General features: G+C 46.5%; 3 protein-coding genes across 5 annotated transcripts in view; 1 reads left to right on the forward strand and 2 right to left on the reverse strand.

Moving 5' to 3' along the window:
* The window catches only part of LOC132711931 (uncharacterized), a 28,514-nt gene that overhangs the window by 5,752 nt on the left and 4,534 nt on the right, over window positions 1-18,228 (reverse strand).
* The window catches only part of LOC132710122 (uncharacterized), an 84,931-nt gene continuing 72,121 nt past the window's right edge, over window positions 5,419-18,228 (forward strand). The window contains exons 1-2 of one of the 3 annotated variants that reach the window (XR_015730161.1): window positions 5,419-6,602; window positions 13,146-13,369. Coding sequence is in view for 2 of the 3 variants with exons in the window: in XM_087879818.1 (XP_087735944.1) it covers window positions 5,615-6,602 (988 nt within the window). In the remaining variant the exon portion in view is untranslated. The remainder of the gene's footprint in view (window positions 6,603-13,145; window positions 13,370-18,228) is intronic. The other 2 variants (XM_087879818.1, XM_087879817.1) reach the window with 2 other exon arrangements.
* Window positions 10,277-11,212, reverse strand: LOC148111763 (uncharacterized). Its single transcript, XM_087879910.1, has 2 exons — window positions 10,468-11,212; window positions 10,277-10,381 (listed from the first exon to the last, which is right to left on the reverse strand). Exons 1-2 carry the CDS (start codon window positions 11,146-11,148, stop codon window positions 10,277-10,279), a joined length of 786 nt encoding a protein of 261 aa, XP_087736036.1. The 5' UTR covers window positions 11,149-11,212.

The raw sequence follows: 18,228 nt of genomic DNA on the forward strand, positions 1-18,228 counted from the left end.
AGGAGAGGCCCAGGCCCAAGACCCCACCTCTTGCGGACCCGAAAGAGACCCCCAAAGACTGCGAGTCCCAACATTCCCTGCACCAAACTGTATCATCCGGGCTCCTCTTTCGCCGATTCAAGCCGCTTCCCTTGAAATTTGGAATTCAGTCTCCCCTCCCTCCCCCCCCAGCTCTGTATTGAGGCAGGCGGAGGTCAGGGGTTCTTCTGGGGCTTATAGCAGACTATAAAGGGGACCCAGTTTGGTCCATGGATTAAGGCACCAGGGTAGAAAGCAAGGGACCCTGAGTTCAAGTCCCTCTTTTGGTGCAGCTCACCTCACAGGGTTGTTGTTGGGGGAAGAGAGGAGGGGGGCGCGTTGCACGTTTCATTACTTCCTAGCTAACATCATAGTTGCTGGAAGGGTGTGGGGGCCTCAGGGAGCTAAAAAGACCCCTCATTTCAACCCTGAGCTACCAATATTCTTCTATTTTGTTGGAAACAAAGGAAAATATCCCCCTGATTTGTAAAAATAAATCCAGGATTCTAGTAAATAAGATCCTACAACTCGCAAATGTGTTTTTAAGAAGCATCTATGTAGCCTCCATTTCATCCAGGACAATTCTTGTTCCTAGGTAGAAGAACTAGGAATTTATGCAGAAAAGGAGACCATCTCCAGTTAAAGAGGAGCTAAGGATGAGAACCTCCTGCCAATGGTTCCTGCTAGTGAATTTCCTCATAGAAGTCAGTAAAGAAATGATGAAACCATAAAATACATTGAGTGCTTGTGAAGCGCAAACAGAAAACATTGATTCTGGATAAAATTCCACATGGACCAATTTTTGTGTCAGTCTTTCCCAGCTGGGTTTGTGTCTTTCCTGGAAGTTGCAGATGTATTTAGAGACACTCGGAATACTCTGTTGTGTAGTTGCTGAAAAAGCAAGTTCTCACATACCAAATAAAGAGCCTTCGTCAAGAAGGGAAAAAAACAAGCATTCTTAACCTTAAAAAAGAGGCATAGACTGCCATGTTAAAAGGGCTAATATGTCATTTTAAGTTAGTCATTTAAAAGCTGCCAGTCCGTGGGTGGAGGGCTACATCGCAGGGCACACTGGCCTGGGCAGCAGCAGCAGCAGGAGCCCCCTCCAAAGGGGGAGGGGGTGGAGGAGGAAAATATATGTGTGTGTCAACTGGAGCATCAGGTTTCCAAGGGCTGAAAAAAAATTGAAAAATCCAAATATGCAGGGGTCAGTATTGGAGGGGATTTCCCCCTCTGCTGCAGTTTTCCAAAGGGGCCCTTCAGAAAGCCTTGATAGTACAGGGGTTTAGTGCACCCTGTAATTAACACAGCTGCCTGCAATTTCTGCCGGTTCGAATCTCTCCAAGGCTCAAGGTTGACTCAGCCTTCCATCCTTTCTAAGGTAGGTGAAATGAGGACCCAGTTTGTGGGGGCAATAAGCTGACTTTGTATAAAACATACAAAAGAATGAAGGCTATTGCTTAACGCATTGTAAGCCGCCCTGAGTCTCCGGAGAAGGGCGGCATATAAATCAAAATTAAAAAAAAAAAAAAAAAAAAAAAAAAAAAAGGAGGAGGGATGAGAAAGGAGAAGACGAATCCATGTGTGTGTGTGTATGTGTGTGTGTGTGGGGGGATCTGTGGAGGGGCTGGCAAGGCAGCTGGGGGTGGGGAGGGCCTGGCTGACATAATCCTTTTACTGTCTCTGGGATGTATTTTGCGGTTATCGTTCATGACGGTTGGATATATTGCCCCCAAACTGTCCAGGTAGTACTAACTAGATCTCCAATCAGAATTGAGACAAAAATTTCTGTTCTTGACAGTTACTGCACCCCATTTTTTGCCATAATTGGCAGGTCATATCCTACAGTTGTGAAGTGAATTGTGAAGTTGTTATGCGAATCCTCCAATGACTTTGTGAGACACCAGATGTGAAAGATATCAATACTGATTTATTTTATTTTATTTTTTATTTTATTTTATTTTTGAATTTGTATACCGCCCTTCTCCCTGAGGACTCAGGGCGGTGAACAGCCAAATAAAAACATCAAATACAAATATTAAAACACATTTAAAATATATATATAGATTTGGCCCCATTAATTAAAACGATAAACAAAACAAGACAATTAAAAAACCCTTAAAAAGAAATTAAGCCAGCCCGGCTTGTTGAAAAAAGAAAGTTTTAAGGGCACGGCGGAAGGCACTGAGGTCATGGATTCTCCTTATCTCAGGGGGCAACTGATTCCAGAGGGTGGGTGCCCCCACAGTGAAGGCCCTGCCCCTGGGGGTCACCAGCCTGCATTGTTTGGCTGATGGCACCCCGAGGAGGCCCTCTCTGTGGGAGCGCATGGGTCGGTGGGAGGTTGTCGGTGGCAGTAGGTGGTCTCGAAGATAGCTAGGCCCTATGCCATGGAGCGCTTTAAAGGTGATAACCAACACCTTGAAGCGCACCCGGAAGACCACCGGGAGCCAGTGCAGTTCACACAGGAGCGGTGTTACATGGGAGCGCCACGCTGCTCCCGTCACTACCCGCGCTGCTGCGTTCTGGACCAGTTGGAGCCTCCAGGTGCTCTTCAAGGGGAGCCCCATGTAGAGAGCATTGCAGTAATCAAGGCGAGAGGTTACGAGGGCATGAGTGACTGTGCACAAGGAATCCCGATCAAGAAAGGGCCGCAACTGGCGGATCAGGCGAACCTGATAAAAGGTCCCCCTGGTTACAGCCGTCAGATGTTCCTCCAAGGACAGCTGCGTATCCAGGAGGACTCCCAGATTGCGAGCCCTCTCTGTGGGGGCCAAAGACTCGCCCCCAATAGTCAGTGATGGAGTCAACTGACCATATCGGGATGCCGGGAGCCACAGCCACTCAGTCTTGGAAGGGTTGAGCCTGAGCCTGTTCCTCCCCATCCAGATCCGTACAGCCTCCAGGCACTGGGACATCACTTCAAGGGCATCATTGGGGTGGCCTGGGGTGGAGATGTACAGCTGAGTATCATCAGCGTACTGATGGTATCTCACCCCAAAGCCACGGATGATCTCGCCCAGCGGCTTCACATAAATGTTGAACAGGAGGGGCGAGAGGACCGACCCCTGAGGCACTCCACATATAAGAGGCCTCGAGGTCGACCTCTGCCCCCCTGCCAACACGAACTGTGACCGGTCGGAGAGAAAGGAGGAGAACCACCGTAACACAGTGCCCCCCATCCCCAACTCTTCCAACCAATGCAGCATGATACCATGGTCGATGGTATCAAAAGCCGCTGAGAGGTCTAACAGGACCAGAACAGAGGAGCAACCCCTGTCCCGAGCCCTCCAGAGATCATCAACCAACGCGACCAATGCCGTTTCCGTGCTGTGCCCAGGCCTGAAACCAGACTGGAACGGATCCAGATAGGATGTTTCCTCCAGGAATTGCGGGAACTGTCGCGTGACCACACTCTCAACAACCTTCGCCAGAAAGCGAAGGTTGGAGACAGGACGGTAGTTGGCCAATATTGCCGGATCCAGGGACGGCTTCTTGAGGAGAGGCCTCACCACCGCCTCTTTCAAGGCCGCGGGGAAGTAACCCTCACTCAACGAAGCGTTGATAACACCCTGGAGCCAGCCTCGTGTAACCTCCCGGGAGGCCAGTACCAACCAGGAGGGACACGGGTCCAGTAAACATGTGGCCGCACTAAGTCTCCCCAAAATCCTGTCCACATCATCGGGAGTCACAGCATCAAACTCCTCCCAGATAACATTCTCAAGACTATTCCTCGTCACCCTACCCTGATCTATCCAAGTCCCCCCGGATCTGAGCGATTTTGTCATGCAGGTATTGTCCGAAATCCTCCGCCCTGCCTTCCAAGGGAACCTCCCGCGCTCCCAGGTGGAGCAGGGAGCGGGTTACCCTGAACAGGGCAGCCGGACGATTCCCTGATGACGCAATAGAGGCGGAAAAGTAATTAAACTTTGCCGTCTTTATCGCCACTAGGTAGGTCTTAATATGCGACCTTACCAGTGTTCGGTCAGATTCAGCGTGACTGGCCCTCCAACTGCTCTCTAGGCGTCTTTTCCGGCGTTTCATCTCCCTCAGCTCCTCGGTGAACAAGGAGCCGCGAGGGATCGACACCGGGTCAGAGGCCGCAAAGGCACGACTCGATCCAAGGCCCCACCAGCCGCCCGATCCCAGGCAGCTACTAGGTCCTCAGCCGAGTCGTGTGCCAGATCATCAGGAATAGGCCCAAGCTCCGTCTGGAACCTATCAGGATCCATCAGGCGCCTGGGGCGGACCCATCTAATGGCGTGACCCTGGGACAGCGAAGCCGTCACAAATACATGCCAGTGGTTAAGCGCCTGGATTTTGACCACATGGATGCTGGAACAGTCGTAGGTGTGAAAACTGGTCAAGGCCACTTTTTTCAGTGCAGCTATAACTCCACTAAGTCACTAAGCAAATAGTTGTAGGTCAAGGACTATCTGTACAGTGCTTTAAAAATAATCCAAAATAGCCCCCAAATTGGAACCCACAGAGGTCAAACTTTTTCCTGCAACAAATCTGCAAAACTAGCCCAATTTGGTAGAAAAACCATTCAACTGCCCACACTGTTTCCCACTCGCATTTCTACTCAATCCCCAAACTTTCCTCCTAGACACGGTTTGGCTTTTCAAGGAAAAGAAAATGCCATTCTTGATCTTTACCCTGATGTTCTCCTCAATAAAGTTCAATAAAGTTTTGCAAACTCAGAAGATATAAATATGGGAATTCTCAAATTCACAATAAAATGTCTCATCCCACTGAAGAACTTTCCGTCCCAGAAACTCAACTGGTTTCTAATCAGCTAGAAACGATGCCTGACCAGGTTGTGCAGGATTGTCTGGGACACAACACATCCTCTCCACAACTGCTGGGAAGAGGCTCTGCGGTATCCGAAGCAGCACATTAGATTCAGTCAGTTTTCTTCCATATGAAGAAGTATCCACCTTGTGAACTCCCAAGTCTCTTGTTATGTAATCTAAATGGGCTGTGATTAATGTGTATGTACATATGTATGGGTATATATATATATCTATATTCTTTTGAGGGCAGGCCTCAGAATTCCATTCTTTAACTTCAAAGTCTAACAATCGGAGCAGCCCTCAACTGCAGCCCTTGGACAGGGATCAGGCAGGGATCTCGTCCACAGCTGCCCAGTTGAGAATCCAACTTTCCCGAACCACTGACAGATGGACATCCAGACTCATACAAGGCCTCCCGCCCCTCCCAGGACAGCCTGCTCTGCTAGTTGCCATAAGGATGACCGACAGCAGTCAAACTCAGGCCTGGGACCCTGGGCATGGCCCTGGAAGACTAAAGGAATTTATTAAAAGAAAAAAATATATTAAATTTATTAAAAGCGAAACTTTTAATTGGATGTTATTACCTTTCTTGCCAGGCATTTATGTGGTTTTTCTCCTGAGTGGCTCCTTTGATGTTTATAAAGATGTCCCCTCTGACTGAAGCTCTTTCCACATTCCAGGCATTTATGAGGTTTTTCTCCTGTGTGGATCCTTTGATGTCTATAAAGGTTGCTCCTATGACTGAAGCTCTTTCCACACTCAAGGCACTGATATGGGTTGCCAACTGAGTGGTTTTTTAGATGGTTTTCAAAACGTCCATTTGTTCTGAAGGATTTCCCACATTCCGGGCACTGATGTTCCTTTGCTTCCTCCTGGATCCTTTGGGGCTTTCGGGGTCTTCCGAAGGAGACTCCGCCCTCCAGGCCCATCTTGGGGTCTCCGCCCATTTCCTCCTCCCTGCATCGCCCTCCAGGCAGCCGCCTTTCCCGGGCTCCCCCTGGGCTCCTCCCTCCTGTGGCCCTGGAGCCCCCCAGACTTTCCTCGCCATCTCCTGGGGAAGCCTCACAGGGACCGGGCTGGGCTGCTCCGCGGGGCCCGCTCTCCTCCTCCTCCTCTCGTGCGGCACCTCTTTCCTGCATCCGCCGCCATCCTCCGTCCTCCTGCAGGGGAAAAAGAGAAGAGGGTCACGGCTGTGTCCCCTTCCCCGCAGGGGAGGCCCAGGTCCAAGCCCCCCCCCCTGTGCGCACCTGAAAGAGACCCTCCCGGACTACGATTCCCAGCATCCGCTGTGCCAAACCTCCCACGGGCCTTTCGGGCATTCTCCAGGCAGACACGGACTCTCTCCAAGCCTCCCGTCTCCCTCCCCACCCTCAAGACTAGGCCTCGGGATCCCAAGCCTCATTTCTCTGGAGAGACCCTCCCGGACTTCAACACCCAGCATTCCCTTCCCCGCACGGGAGGCCCAGGCCCAAGCCCACTCCCTCATGCGGACCGGAAAGAGACTCTCCCAGACTACGATTCCCAGCATCCCCTGCGGCAAACCTGCATCAAACGGCCTCTTCTGTCGCCGATTCAGGCGGCTTCCCTCTTTGCCCGTTTTGTTTCTGGAAATGGAGGCTTCACGCCCTTTTTCTCCACTAGTTCCGCCTTTTCCTTTGCAGGATCCGCCCCACAGAGTCCATTTGCCAATCGCCAACATCCTGAGCGCGACCAATCAGCGTCTTTCTTCCTGTGACAAGGCAGATGGCATCTGCGCAGTGCCGTGGCTTGTTACGGTCTGGGGCGGAGGTAGGACAGGAGGGGAGGGGGGCTTTCTTTGAATTTTGGGGTCCGGTCTCTCCCCCCCCCCGTATTGAGGCCGGCGGAGGTCAGGGGTTGAAGCCTTATATCAGCCCATGAAGGGCAGTCAGTTGGGTCTATTGTGGGACCTTCGGAGACCCTGAGTTTGAATCAGCCGCTCTTTGTGTCCTGGATTCCCTCTTTTCATTGAGGAAAATCTCTTTGCTACAATATTCTAATAAATTGCCTTTGAATGCTCCTCCCACTCAGATCCTCATTGGAGCAAGTGTGCTGTGGCTGAATCTAGGACTCATTTGGCCTTTATTGTTGGGGTTGTTGAAGAGCTTCTCCCTGTCATTGTTTGATATAATCTATGTGGATTTCCCAAATGTGGGGACCTATTAAGACCATCCCCAAGCATCTGAAGCTCTCAGTTGGATTCCCTGAATGGTCCCCTTGTCTTCCAGCAGAAACCCCTACAAGGGACTCTCTAAGGCCAAGGAAGCTTTGTGAGATATGAGCCATATTCTTAAAAAGCCCCCACCCTTTTAGCCTTAAAACCCCTGGCTTTTCCCCAGGCGCTGGGAGGTCATACAAGGAGAAGGTGGCATGGATTGGCCCCAGGTTTTTCTTTGATGGTTTTCTTTTATGTTTTAATGTGTTGGATACTTTTGAAAACACCCTTTTGGGAGCTGCACAGAGTTGACTGAAAGATGGGCAGTTATAAGAAGGTTTTAAATGAAGAAGACTCATTGGGGACCTGTTTGGTCCTCCCACTAGGTGCAGAGACTGGGTGTTCCCCAGTTGCCAGGATAGGGAAAGTCCCCCATTCCTCTGCTTTCTGTTCATCAGCTAAATGCTTAGCAAAAGGTGCATCTAGCTCAGTGGTGTCAAACTCTTATTTCATTCAGGTTTCAAAAAAGTGTTGTGTTTGAGGGGGGGGTCCCTGGGTAGGCGTGGCCAGCTCATCTTCACTCTTCTTGTGGGCACCTGTGGTGGCCAAGTGCTAAGACAGGATTTCCCTCAGACCCTCCCTCCCTCATAACCTTCCTTCCTTCCTCCTGCTCTCCCTTTTCTTTTTCCTTCCCTCTTTCCTTTTTCTTTCCTACCTTCTTGCCTTTCCTTCTTTGTCTTTCCACTTTCCTGTCCCTTCTTGGATGCTCAAATGCAAAAGGAGAAACATTTCTTTTGCTTTTAGTTTCTTTTTCTAATCCTCTGCCAGTGAAAATGGAGCTTGGGGGGTGGAGGCCACCTTTTCGCTGGCAGAGGAGTGCAGGCGACCGTTGCAGCTCAAAATGGGGCCGGTAGGGCTACACGCTTCCCTCCCGAGCTCTGTTTTCGCTGGCAGAGGCATTGTGGGCCAGTCCGATCTGTTCCCCACGGGCCAGATCCAAGCACCCTTCAGTTTGACGCCCCTGATCTAGTTCCTCCGATTGGGCAGTCCATTGTATACACCTCTGGCAACCTCATTCCGTTTTCCTTTCATATTAACCCAAATGCATTCAAGGAGGTTTTCTTCATTTTTTACTTTTTGCATTTCTACAAAGGTGCAGCTGTTTAAGTGCAACTCCACCTCCACCTCTTTTTATTAAATCCTCCTGAGTTTCATCCCACCATGTTTCAGTAACGGCAGCAATCTCATCTTTGCTCTCATGTTCTGGGACGTCAGGTTCCCTCTGTTTATTCTTCATACTTTGGGTGTTGATGTGTAGGCATCTCCTCCCTTTTTTATTCTCCCTGCGTTTCCTTCCTACACCTGCATTAGTCCCGGAGGGTTGAGAAAATAATTTCCAAAGAACTTGGCTCACAAACAGTTTATTCAACAACTTTATTTTCTCTCTCTACTCCAAGATCTCTGTTCTTTCGAATGAATTTGGCAGCTCTTTGACTTCTCAGAGGGAAGGGAAAGAATTCAAACTCTTTGCTTCCCTTCCCCACCTGTCCTTCCCACAAATCACAAAAGACACACTTCAAAAACAATAAATTACCGATACCTTCAAGTATAGCAGCCAAGGTGATCCCTGCAACAGCTTTTCTTCTGCTGCTCTGCCCCAGCCTGGAGGAAGGGAAGGGCCTGGCCTTCTCCACCAGCTGACCTTCCCCTCTGCAGCAGAGAAGCGGAGTGGGGCTTTGGCCTCGCGGCACGGAGACCCTTACTGTGGCATGAAGCAAAGGGTGGGGCTGTTTGCCCCAGCAGCCACCATGCCTCCCTCACTGCCCACGGACTCTGAGGAGAAAGGCTTTCCGGGTGTGGCTATGCCCAGAAAGGGGGATTGGGACCCTCTGAACCCTCAGGGCACGTCCTCTACCACTGGAGGCTTTGTAGGATGTGATCAAAGATGCTTTTGCGAGGAGACAATTTTGGATATTCTCAACCAGCAAGGTGAACAATCCCCCACCTCGGCCCTTCCGTTCATCAAGCTGGCCATTCGATGGACGGGATGGAGTCAGGGAAGCAGAGCCAGCCCTTCACCGTAGTTATCAGGGTTTCTGAGCTGCTGCAGTTGGGTTCCCATGACCACAAGTGATGGGCTTCTCCTCCACCAAGAGCCCGGATCCTTTGGCTCAAGATACAGGTTGCATGAAGGGCCCTTTTCCTCCCGACAGTGGGAGGCTCCCTCATAGGTTTTTTTGGGGGGGAAAGGCACCCTAAAAACACAGCCAGCTGGATTCACTGAGTTGTGCAGATGGCCTGGACTGGTTCCCATCGAGGCCTTTGGGCCCCACCCATTGGGCAAAGGCTTCCTTGATCTGGTCCAGGTCTAGGACCATGGGGTTATCGGGGTCTCCCTTCTCAACCTTTTCTGTGGTCTTGGTCTGCAGTTCGGGACAGTTCTGGGCGGCATCAAAGAGACCAGACTAGAGAGGATCGAAAATACACTGGGGACCTTGGCGTTTCTTGAGAGGTTTTTCCAATCTTTCTGAGATGTTCAAAAGGCAAAAGAATCCGAAGTTGGGGAGCATCAATTGTAACCAATGCATTTGCTCCGCGGGGCCCGCTCTCATCCTCCTCCTCCTCTCGGGCGGTGCCTCTTTCCTGCATCCGCCGCCATCCTCCGTCCTCCTGCAAAGGAGAGAGAGAAGAGGGTCATGGCTGCATCCCCTTCCCCACAGGGGAGGCCCAGGCCCAAGCCCCTGCCTTCCACGGGCCTCCCGGGGATGCTCCAGGCGGACACAGCCTCCCTCCTAGCCTCCTGCCCACCCCCCAGACTAGGACTCGGGCGCCCGGGCCTGCCTTCTCCAGAAAGATCCTCCCGGACTTCAACTCCCAGCATTCCCTGCAGCCAACCTCCAGCATCCTGGTTTCTCTGTCACCAATTCAGGCAGCTTCCCTCATTGCCCGTTTTGTTTCCGGAATTGGAAGATTCATGCCGTTTTTTCTCTATAAGTTCCGCCTCTTCCTTCGCAGGGACTGCCCCAAGTAGTCTTCCTGCCAATCGACAAACTGCCCCAGAGAGACCAATCACCGTCCTTCTTCCACCAACCAGCCAGATGGCGCCTGTGCGGTGTCGATTGTTGTTATGGTTACCGGTGGAGGTGTGGCCTCCGCCTTCCAGGCCCATCTCTGGGACTCCACCCATTTCCTCCTCCCCTCATCGCCCTCCAGGCAGCCGCCTTTCCCGGGCTCCCCCTGGGCTCATCCCTCCTGCAGCTCCGGAGCCCCCCGGCCTTTCCCCGCCGTCTCAAGGGGAAGCCGTGCTGGGACCGGGCAGGGCTGCTCCGTGGGACCCGCTCTCCTCCTCTCGGCCGGCACCTCTTTCCTCTATCTGCCGCCATCCTCCGTCCTCCTGCAGGGGAGAAAGTGAAGAGGGTGATGCCTGCATCCCCTTCCCTGCAGGGGAGGCCCAGGCCCAGGACCCTACCTCTTCCGGACCCGAAATAGATCCCCACAGACTGCGACTCCCAACATTCCCTGCGCCAAACTGCAACATCCAGGCTCCTCTTTCGCCGATTCAAGCCACTTCCCTTGAAATTTGGGATCTAGTCTCCACTCTTTCCACATTACTCTTTCCACATTCCAGGCATTTATATGGTTCCCCCCTGAATGGATCCTTTGATGTGTATAAAGGTTTCCCCTCTGATTGAAGCTCTTTCCACACTCCAGGCATTTATGAGGTTTTTCTCCTGTGTGGATCCTTTGAAGTTTATAAAGATTTCCACTCAGACTGAATCTTTTTCCACACTCAAGGCATTTATGAGGTTTTTCTCCTGTGTGGATTCTTAGGTAGCTTTGAAGATGGTAGTTTGTTCTGAAGGATTTTTCACATTCCAGGCACTGATGTTTCTTTCCTCCCTCCTGGATCCTTTCGGGATCTCCAGGTCTTCTGAAGGACCCTCCGCCCTCCAGGCATTTCTTCAGTTTCTCTCCAGAATGGATCCTTTGATGTGTATAAAGCCTGCTCCTCCGACTGAAGCTCTTTCCACACTCCAGGCATTTATGAGGTTTTTCTCCTGTGTGGCTCCTCTGATGGCTAGAAAGGTTTCCCCTCAGACTGAATCTCCAGGCATTCGTATGAGTGGATCCTTTGATGTTGATCAAGATTTGTTCTCCCATTGAACTTCTTTCCACACTCAAGGAATTGATATCGGTTTCCAACTGAGTGGTTTTTTAGATGGTTTTCAAAACATCCATTTGTTCTGAAGGTTTTCCCACATTCCAGGCACTGATGTTCCTTTCCTTCCGGCTGGATCCTCTGGGGCTTTCGGGGTCTTCGGAAGGAGCCCCCGCCCTCCAGGCCCGTCTCGGGGTCTCCACCCGTTTCCTCCTCCCCGCATCGCCCTCTAGGCAGCTGCCTTTCCCAGGCTCCCCCTGGGCTCATCCCTCCTGCAGCCCCGGAGCCCCCTGGCCTTTCCCCGCTGTCTCCCAGGGAAGCCACGCCGGGAGCGGGCATTGCTGCTCTGAGGGCCTGCTCGCCTCCTCCTCCTCTCGTGCGGCGCCTCTTTCCTGCATCCGCCGCCATCCTCCGTCCTCCTGCAGGGGAGAAAGAGAAGAAGGTCACGGCTGCGTCCCCTTCCCCACAGGGGAGGCCCAGGCCCAAGACCCCGCCTCTTGCGGACCCAAAAGAGACCCCCAAAGACTGCAACTCCCAACATTCCCTGCACCAAACTGAATCATCCGGGCTCCTCTTTCGGCGATTCAAGCCGCTTCCCTTGAAATTTGGGATCCAATCTCCCCTCCCTCCCCCCGCTCTGTATTGAGGCAGGCAGAGATCAGGGGCTCTTCTGGGGCTGCGACCTTAAAGAAGACTATAAAGGGAACCCAGTTTGGTCCATTGATTAAGGCACCAGGGTAGAAAGCAAGAGACCCGGAGTTCAAGCCCCTCTTTCGGTGCAGCCCACCTCACAGGGTTGTTGTTGGGGGAAGAGAGGAGGAGGGCACGTTGCACGTCTCATTACTTCCTAGCTAACATCATAGTTGCTGGAAGGGTGTGGGGACCTCAGGGAGCTAAAAAGACCCCGCATTTCAACCCTGAGCTACAAATATTCCTTTATTTTGTTGGAAACAAAGGAAAATATCCCCCCGATTTGTAAAAATAAATGCAGGATTCTAATAAATAAGATCCTACAACTCGCAAATGTGTTTTTAAGAAGCATCTATATGGCCTCCATTTCATCCAGGACAATTCTTGTTCCTAGGTAGAAGAACTAGGAATTCATGCAGAAAAGGAGACCATCTCCAGTTAAAGAGGAGCTAAGGAGGAGAACCTCCTGCCAATGGTTCCTGCTGGTGAATTTCCTCATAGAAGTCAGTAAAGAAATGATGAAACCATAAAATACATTGAGTGCTTGTGAAGTGCAAACAGAAAACATTGATTCTGGATTAAATTCCACACGTGACCAATTTTTGTGTCAGTCTTTCCCAGCTGGGTTTGTGTCTTTCCTGGAAGTTGCAGATGTATTTAGAGACACTCGGAATACTCTGTTGTGTAGTTGCTGAAAAAGCAAGTTCTCTCATATCAAATAAAGAGCCTTCGTCAAGAAGGGAAAAAAACAAGCATTCTTAACCTTAAAAAAGAGGTATAGACTGCCATGTTAAAAGGGCTAATATGTCATTTTAAGTTAGCCATTTAAAAGGTGCCAGTCCGTGGGTGGAGGGCTACATCGCAGGGCACACTGGCCTGGGCAGCAGCAGCAGGAGCCCCCTCCAAATGGGGAGGGGGTGGAGGAGGAAAATATATATGTGTGTGTCAAATGGAGCATCCAAGGGCTCAAAAAAAGTTGAAAAATCCAAATATGCAGGGGTCAGTATTGGAGGTTATTTCCCCCTCTGCTGCAGTTTTCCAAAGGGGCCCCTCAGAAAGGAGGAGGGATGAGAAAGGAGAAGATGAATCCATGTGTGTGTGTGTATGTGTATGTGTGTGGGGGGGGTCTGTGGAGGGGCTGGCAAGGCAGCTGGGGGGGAGGGCCTGGCTGACTTAATCCTCTTAGTGTCTCTGGGATGTATTTTGCGGTTATCGTTCATGACGGTTGGATATATTGCCCCCAAACTGTACAGGTAGTACTAACTAGATCTACAATCAGAATTGAGACAAAAATTTCTGTTCTTGACAGTTGCTGCACCCCATTTTTTGCCATAATTGGGAGGTCATATCCTACAGTTGTGAAGTGAGTTGTGAAGTTGTTATGGGAATCCTCCAATGCGTTTGTGGGACACCAGCTGGGAAGGTTACAAATGCTGATGATGTGACCCTGGGACAGCGCAGCCGTCATAAATACGTGCCAGTGACTAAACGCCTGGATTTTGACCACATGACCACAGGGATGCTGGAACAGTCGTAAGTGTGAAAACTGGTCAAGGCCACTTTTTTCAATGTTGCTATAACTTCACTAAGTCACTTAGCAAATAGTTGTACGTCAAGGACTATCTGTACAGTGCTTTAAAAATAATCCAAAATAGCCTCCAAATTGGAACCCACAGAGGTCAAACTTTTTCCTGCAACAAATCTGCAAAACTAGCCCAATTTGGTAGAAAAACCGTTCAACTGCCCACACTGTTTCCAACTCGCATTTCAACTCAATCCCCAGTCAAACTCAGGCCTGGGACCCTGGGCATGGCCTTGGAAGACTAAAGGAATTTATTAAAAGAAAAAAATATATTAAATTTATTAAAAGTGAAAGCGTTAATTGGATTTTATTACCTTTCTTACCAGGCATTTATGTGGTTTCTCTCTTGTGTGGCTCCTTTGATGTTTATAAAAGTTTCCAGTGTGATTGAATGTCTTTTCATACATTAGGACTTCAACTGGTTCCACTAACGAATGGATTCTTTAATGCCTATTAAGGCTTCTCTTGTATCTAAAACTCTTTCCACATTCCAGGCATTTATATGGTTCCCCTCCCCTGAAAGGATCCTTTGATGTGTATACAGGGCGCTGCTATGACTGAAGCTCTTTCCACACTCCAGGCATTTATTTATTTATTTTTTTGAATTTTTTTTTATTTTTAAACAAAACTTAAAACATAAAACAATTGTCATCCATTACAATTACAGAAAGTGTATTGATCGGTTACAAATCTTTTGTGCTTAATCCTCTATCCCATATTTTCTTATTTAACAGTTTATTACATTATTATTCTCCTTTACCAATTATTTAACAGTAAATTATCCTCTGTAAGGGGGGAAAAAAAACCCCTTTATATATTTCATTATCTTATCCATTTCATTTTATATTTCATGTCCATTCTTTCTTGTCTAACCATTGATAAAATAAATCCCATATCAAATAATATTGTTAATCTTCTTGTTCCCTAATTTCAAATGTCAATTTACTCATTTCAGCACACTCCAAGATTTTCTTGATAACGTCGTCATCCGTGGGTATCTTCTCACCTTTCCAGTTTCTAGCAAATACAATTCTAGCTGCCGTTAAAACATTCACAATTAAATATCTCATTTCTCTGTTATATATTTCTGGTAAAATCCCCAATAAAAATATATCTGGTTTAAAGTCAATATGTTTCTTTGTCATTTTTTCCAACCACCTGTGGATTTTAGTCCAATATCTTTTAGCTTTTGCGCATGTCCACCACATATGGTAATATGTGCCCGGAGACTGATGACACTTCCAACATTTCTCCGATTTGTTCTTGTACATTCTGGCTATTCTCGCCGGGGGTAGATGCCACCTGTAAAACATCTTATACAAGTTTTCCTTATATGCTGTTGACATTGTCATTTTATAATTCTGTGACCATAATTTTTCCCATTTCTCTAACTCAATCCCATGACCCACATTTTTCCCCCATGCAATCATTGTTTCTTTAACTTGTTCTTCTGCCAATTTTACTTCTAATAAATGGCTATACAATTTTTTAATCACATGGTCATCAGAACCTATTAAAATTTTATCTAAGTTTGTCAAGGTGCTATAAAAACCCTCCTTTTCAGAATCTTCATCATATCTAGACTGTATTTGCATATATGAAAACCAATCCATTTCAAGCTCTTGTTCTTCTAATTCTTGCTTCGATTTAAGTTCACCCCTTTCATGTAATAATTCACCATATCTAACAATTTGTTCCTTCCTAAACGTTACTGCGTGTGAGACTGCTTCAATAGGTGATAGCCAGACTGGAATTTTTAAGTAGTAACATTGTTTGATCTTCTCCCAGTTTAATAACAAAGACTCTCGTATCATATGTCTTCTAAAATAACCCTGTATTTTTGTACTTTTATACCACATAAAAGCGTGCCAACCCAACAATAAGTCATGTCCTTCTAAGGTCAACGATCTAATATTCCTTAGTGTTATCCATTCTTTAATCCACATCAAGTTACAAACTTGATAATACAATTCCCAATCCGGCAAACCAAAACCTTCTCTTAATCTAACATCTTGCATCAATTTTAATTTTATCCTTGCCTTTTTGCCCTGCCATATATATTTTAACACCATTTTATTTAAATCTTCAAAATATTTTTTCCCCAACTTAATTGGAATTGTCTGAAACAAGTATAGAAGTCTGGGCAGTATATTCATTTTAATAGTTGAAATTCTCCCTATTAATGATAACTGCAAATTCTCCCATTTTGTTAGGTCTGTCACTATCTGTTGTTTAAGCTTATCATAATTATTCTCCTTAAGAGTACCACATCTTGCTGTCAAGTGTATTCCCAAATATTTAACCTTATTCATGACCTGCATCCTTGATACTTCCGCCAATTCTTCTTTCTGTTTTTTTAACATATTTTTTGTCAACATCTTCGTTTTGTCTTTGTTTATTTTCAACCCAGCCACTTTCCCAAAATCTCCTATTTTATCTATCAATTTGTTTACAGATTGAAGTGGGGGGCGGGGCTGGCATCGCAACGAGACAGCGGGAAGTTTTCGGGGCTCCGGAACTACCACTGATATCTCCACTGCGGGATGATCCAAATTGGATCTCACTGTCCTGTTGAGACAGTGATAGAGGAGGGCACATTCTGTTGATCCTAGGGACACCGCAAAGTCCCTGGTTGATCCAGGAGAAGCTCTTTTTTCCAGCGCTGAAGAGGCAGCCATTAAGCTGCTGAAGTTGGGACAGCCCCGAACGGAAGAGAATGAGTGAAAATGTTACGATCTGGTGAGAGTTTTTTTCTAATTTGATTTTACAAACACCCTGAAGAGTAAATGCAACTAGGATTTAATATAGAAGTAATTTAGCGGCGGAATTGAGCCTGAATTTAAGTTAATTTTCCTAAAATATAAACTATTCCTATGTGTGGATATCTGCGGAAAGTTTTACTTTAAACCTAACTGGACTGGACTGGACTGGAAAGGAGGCTTACTTTTTTATTGAATTTTTGATGTTGACTGAGATCACTAATTTTGGAATTAGATTTGTCATTTTTGTTTTTGGCAGACCTTCATTTTTTTTAATATTCTTTTTGCTATATTGCTAATTGAAAGCAGAAGTGAAAGTGGAAGAAATAAGAGACTGCCATCTAGTGGATTGAAACGTTGTATCTTCTTTTTGGTGTTTTTTTGAACTGAGGGGAAAGGGAAAAAAGTAGCAACTGTGTTATTTTTCAAGGTCAATTGGCTAACTTACAGATAAAATTTAAAAAGGACATCAAAGAGTGCCTACCAGTTTGTTTATACAGGTGTCTTGCTGAGAAAAGCATTGTTGAAAGGCGATTAAAACTGGAAAGAAGAAAATAACAGCGGCTCTGGAAAAGAGAGCTGTTAGACTAAGTGTGCACAAGAAAGAAATTTTGAATGTTACACAGTTGTGGACTTTTATATAAAATGGAAATTCTTTCTCTCTCTAGCTCCACTCTTCCACTTCACTAATAATTATATTTTTAAAAACATTTTAAAATATTGGAACAGATATATACATATATTTTTTTCTCCCTTTTTTATTCCTTTATTCCTTCACAATAAATGTTTACTTAATTGGATTAAGGTACATAAGAGCCTGAAGAAATTCGTGTTTTTTTTTCTTTCTTCTTTTTTATTTTTTTAATTTACTGATTGGAGATTGTTATTTGAATGGGTTTTTGGCTATTTTACACAATTGGATTAAGACATACAAGAGTCTGAAGAAATTTTCCCATTTTCTCCTTTGGTCTCTTTTCTTTTCTTTCTTTCTTTTTTCTTTCTCACTTGTTGATTGGAGATTTTTACTTGAATTTGTTTTTGGCTATCTCAGATGATTGGATTAGGGCACACAAGAGCCTGAAGAGTGTTGGTTTTCTTTTTAGGGTTTTTTTTTTTCTTGCTTTGCTGCACTTTCCTTTTTTCCCTTTTTTTGCTTTTTTCTGTTTTCTCTTTTTCTCTTTAACCTTTTGTAATCTCCTGCCATCTACAAAACGGATTAGGGTTGAGAAGAACCTGAAGATATATTACCCTACTGTGTCGAATTGGATTACTTATAGAAATGAGCAAAAAAACAGCAGTTATTAGTTCTGCCGGATCGACCCCTTCTTCATCACCAGCGGGAGGACAACGATCAATACAGACAATGATTCAGCAGGAAAAAGAGAAAGAACGTGAGAAAGAAAAAGATGCGACAATGCGGATGATTTTGCAAGGAATACAAGACATAAAATCTAAAATAGAGAAAACAGATGAAAAAGTGGAGAATATACAACAGATGATGAAGAAATATGAAGACAGACTTGAAAAAAATTGAAGAAAAAGAGGAACAAAGAGATAAAAAAATCAGAGATATGGATTATAGATTAGAAGAAGTTGAACGTGATAGAAGCGGCTTAGGATGGGAGATGGATAAATCAGAATTTTACTTAAGATTTCAAAATGTGGAGGAAGAAAAAGGAGAAAATTTGGCGGAAAAAAATGATAGAAATTCTTGCAGGAGCTCTAGAAATTTCTAAAGAAAAAATGTTTGATGGTGTTGATGAAATATACCGAGTATATACTAGATATGCAATGAGAAATAAACTACCAAGAGAAGTCCACATAAGATTTACCAAAAAAATCAATCAAAACACAAATATTGCAGATAGCAAAAGAGAAGGCGTTACAATACAAGAGCAAGGAAATTACGGTGCTGAAGCAAATACCGAGAAGAATAAGAGAGCTGAGAAGAGAGTATCAATTTTTGACAAAAATACTGCTCCAGAAAGGAGTGAACTACAGATGGCTGATAGCAGAAGGATTGGTGTTTACATGGCAAACACAAAGATTCA

This window comes from Pantherophis guttatus, chromosome 16 (assembly GCF_059756535.1).
Source record: "Pantherophis guttatus breed Tessera chromosome 16, ASM5975653v1, whole genome shotgun sequence".
Taxonomy (NCBI): Eukaryota; Metazoa; Chordata; class Lepidosauria; order Squamata; family Colubridae; genus Pantherophis; species Pantherophis guttatus.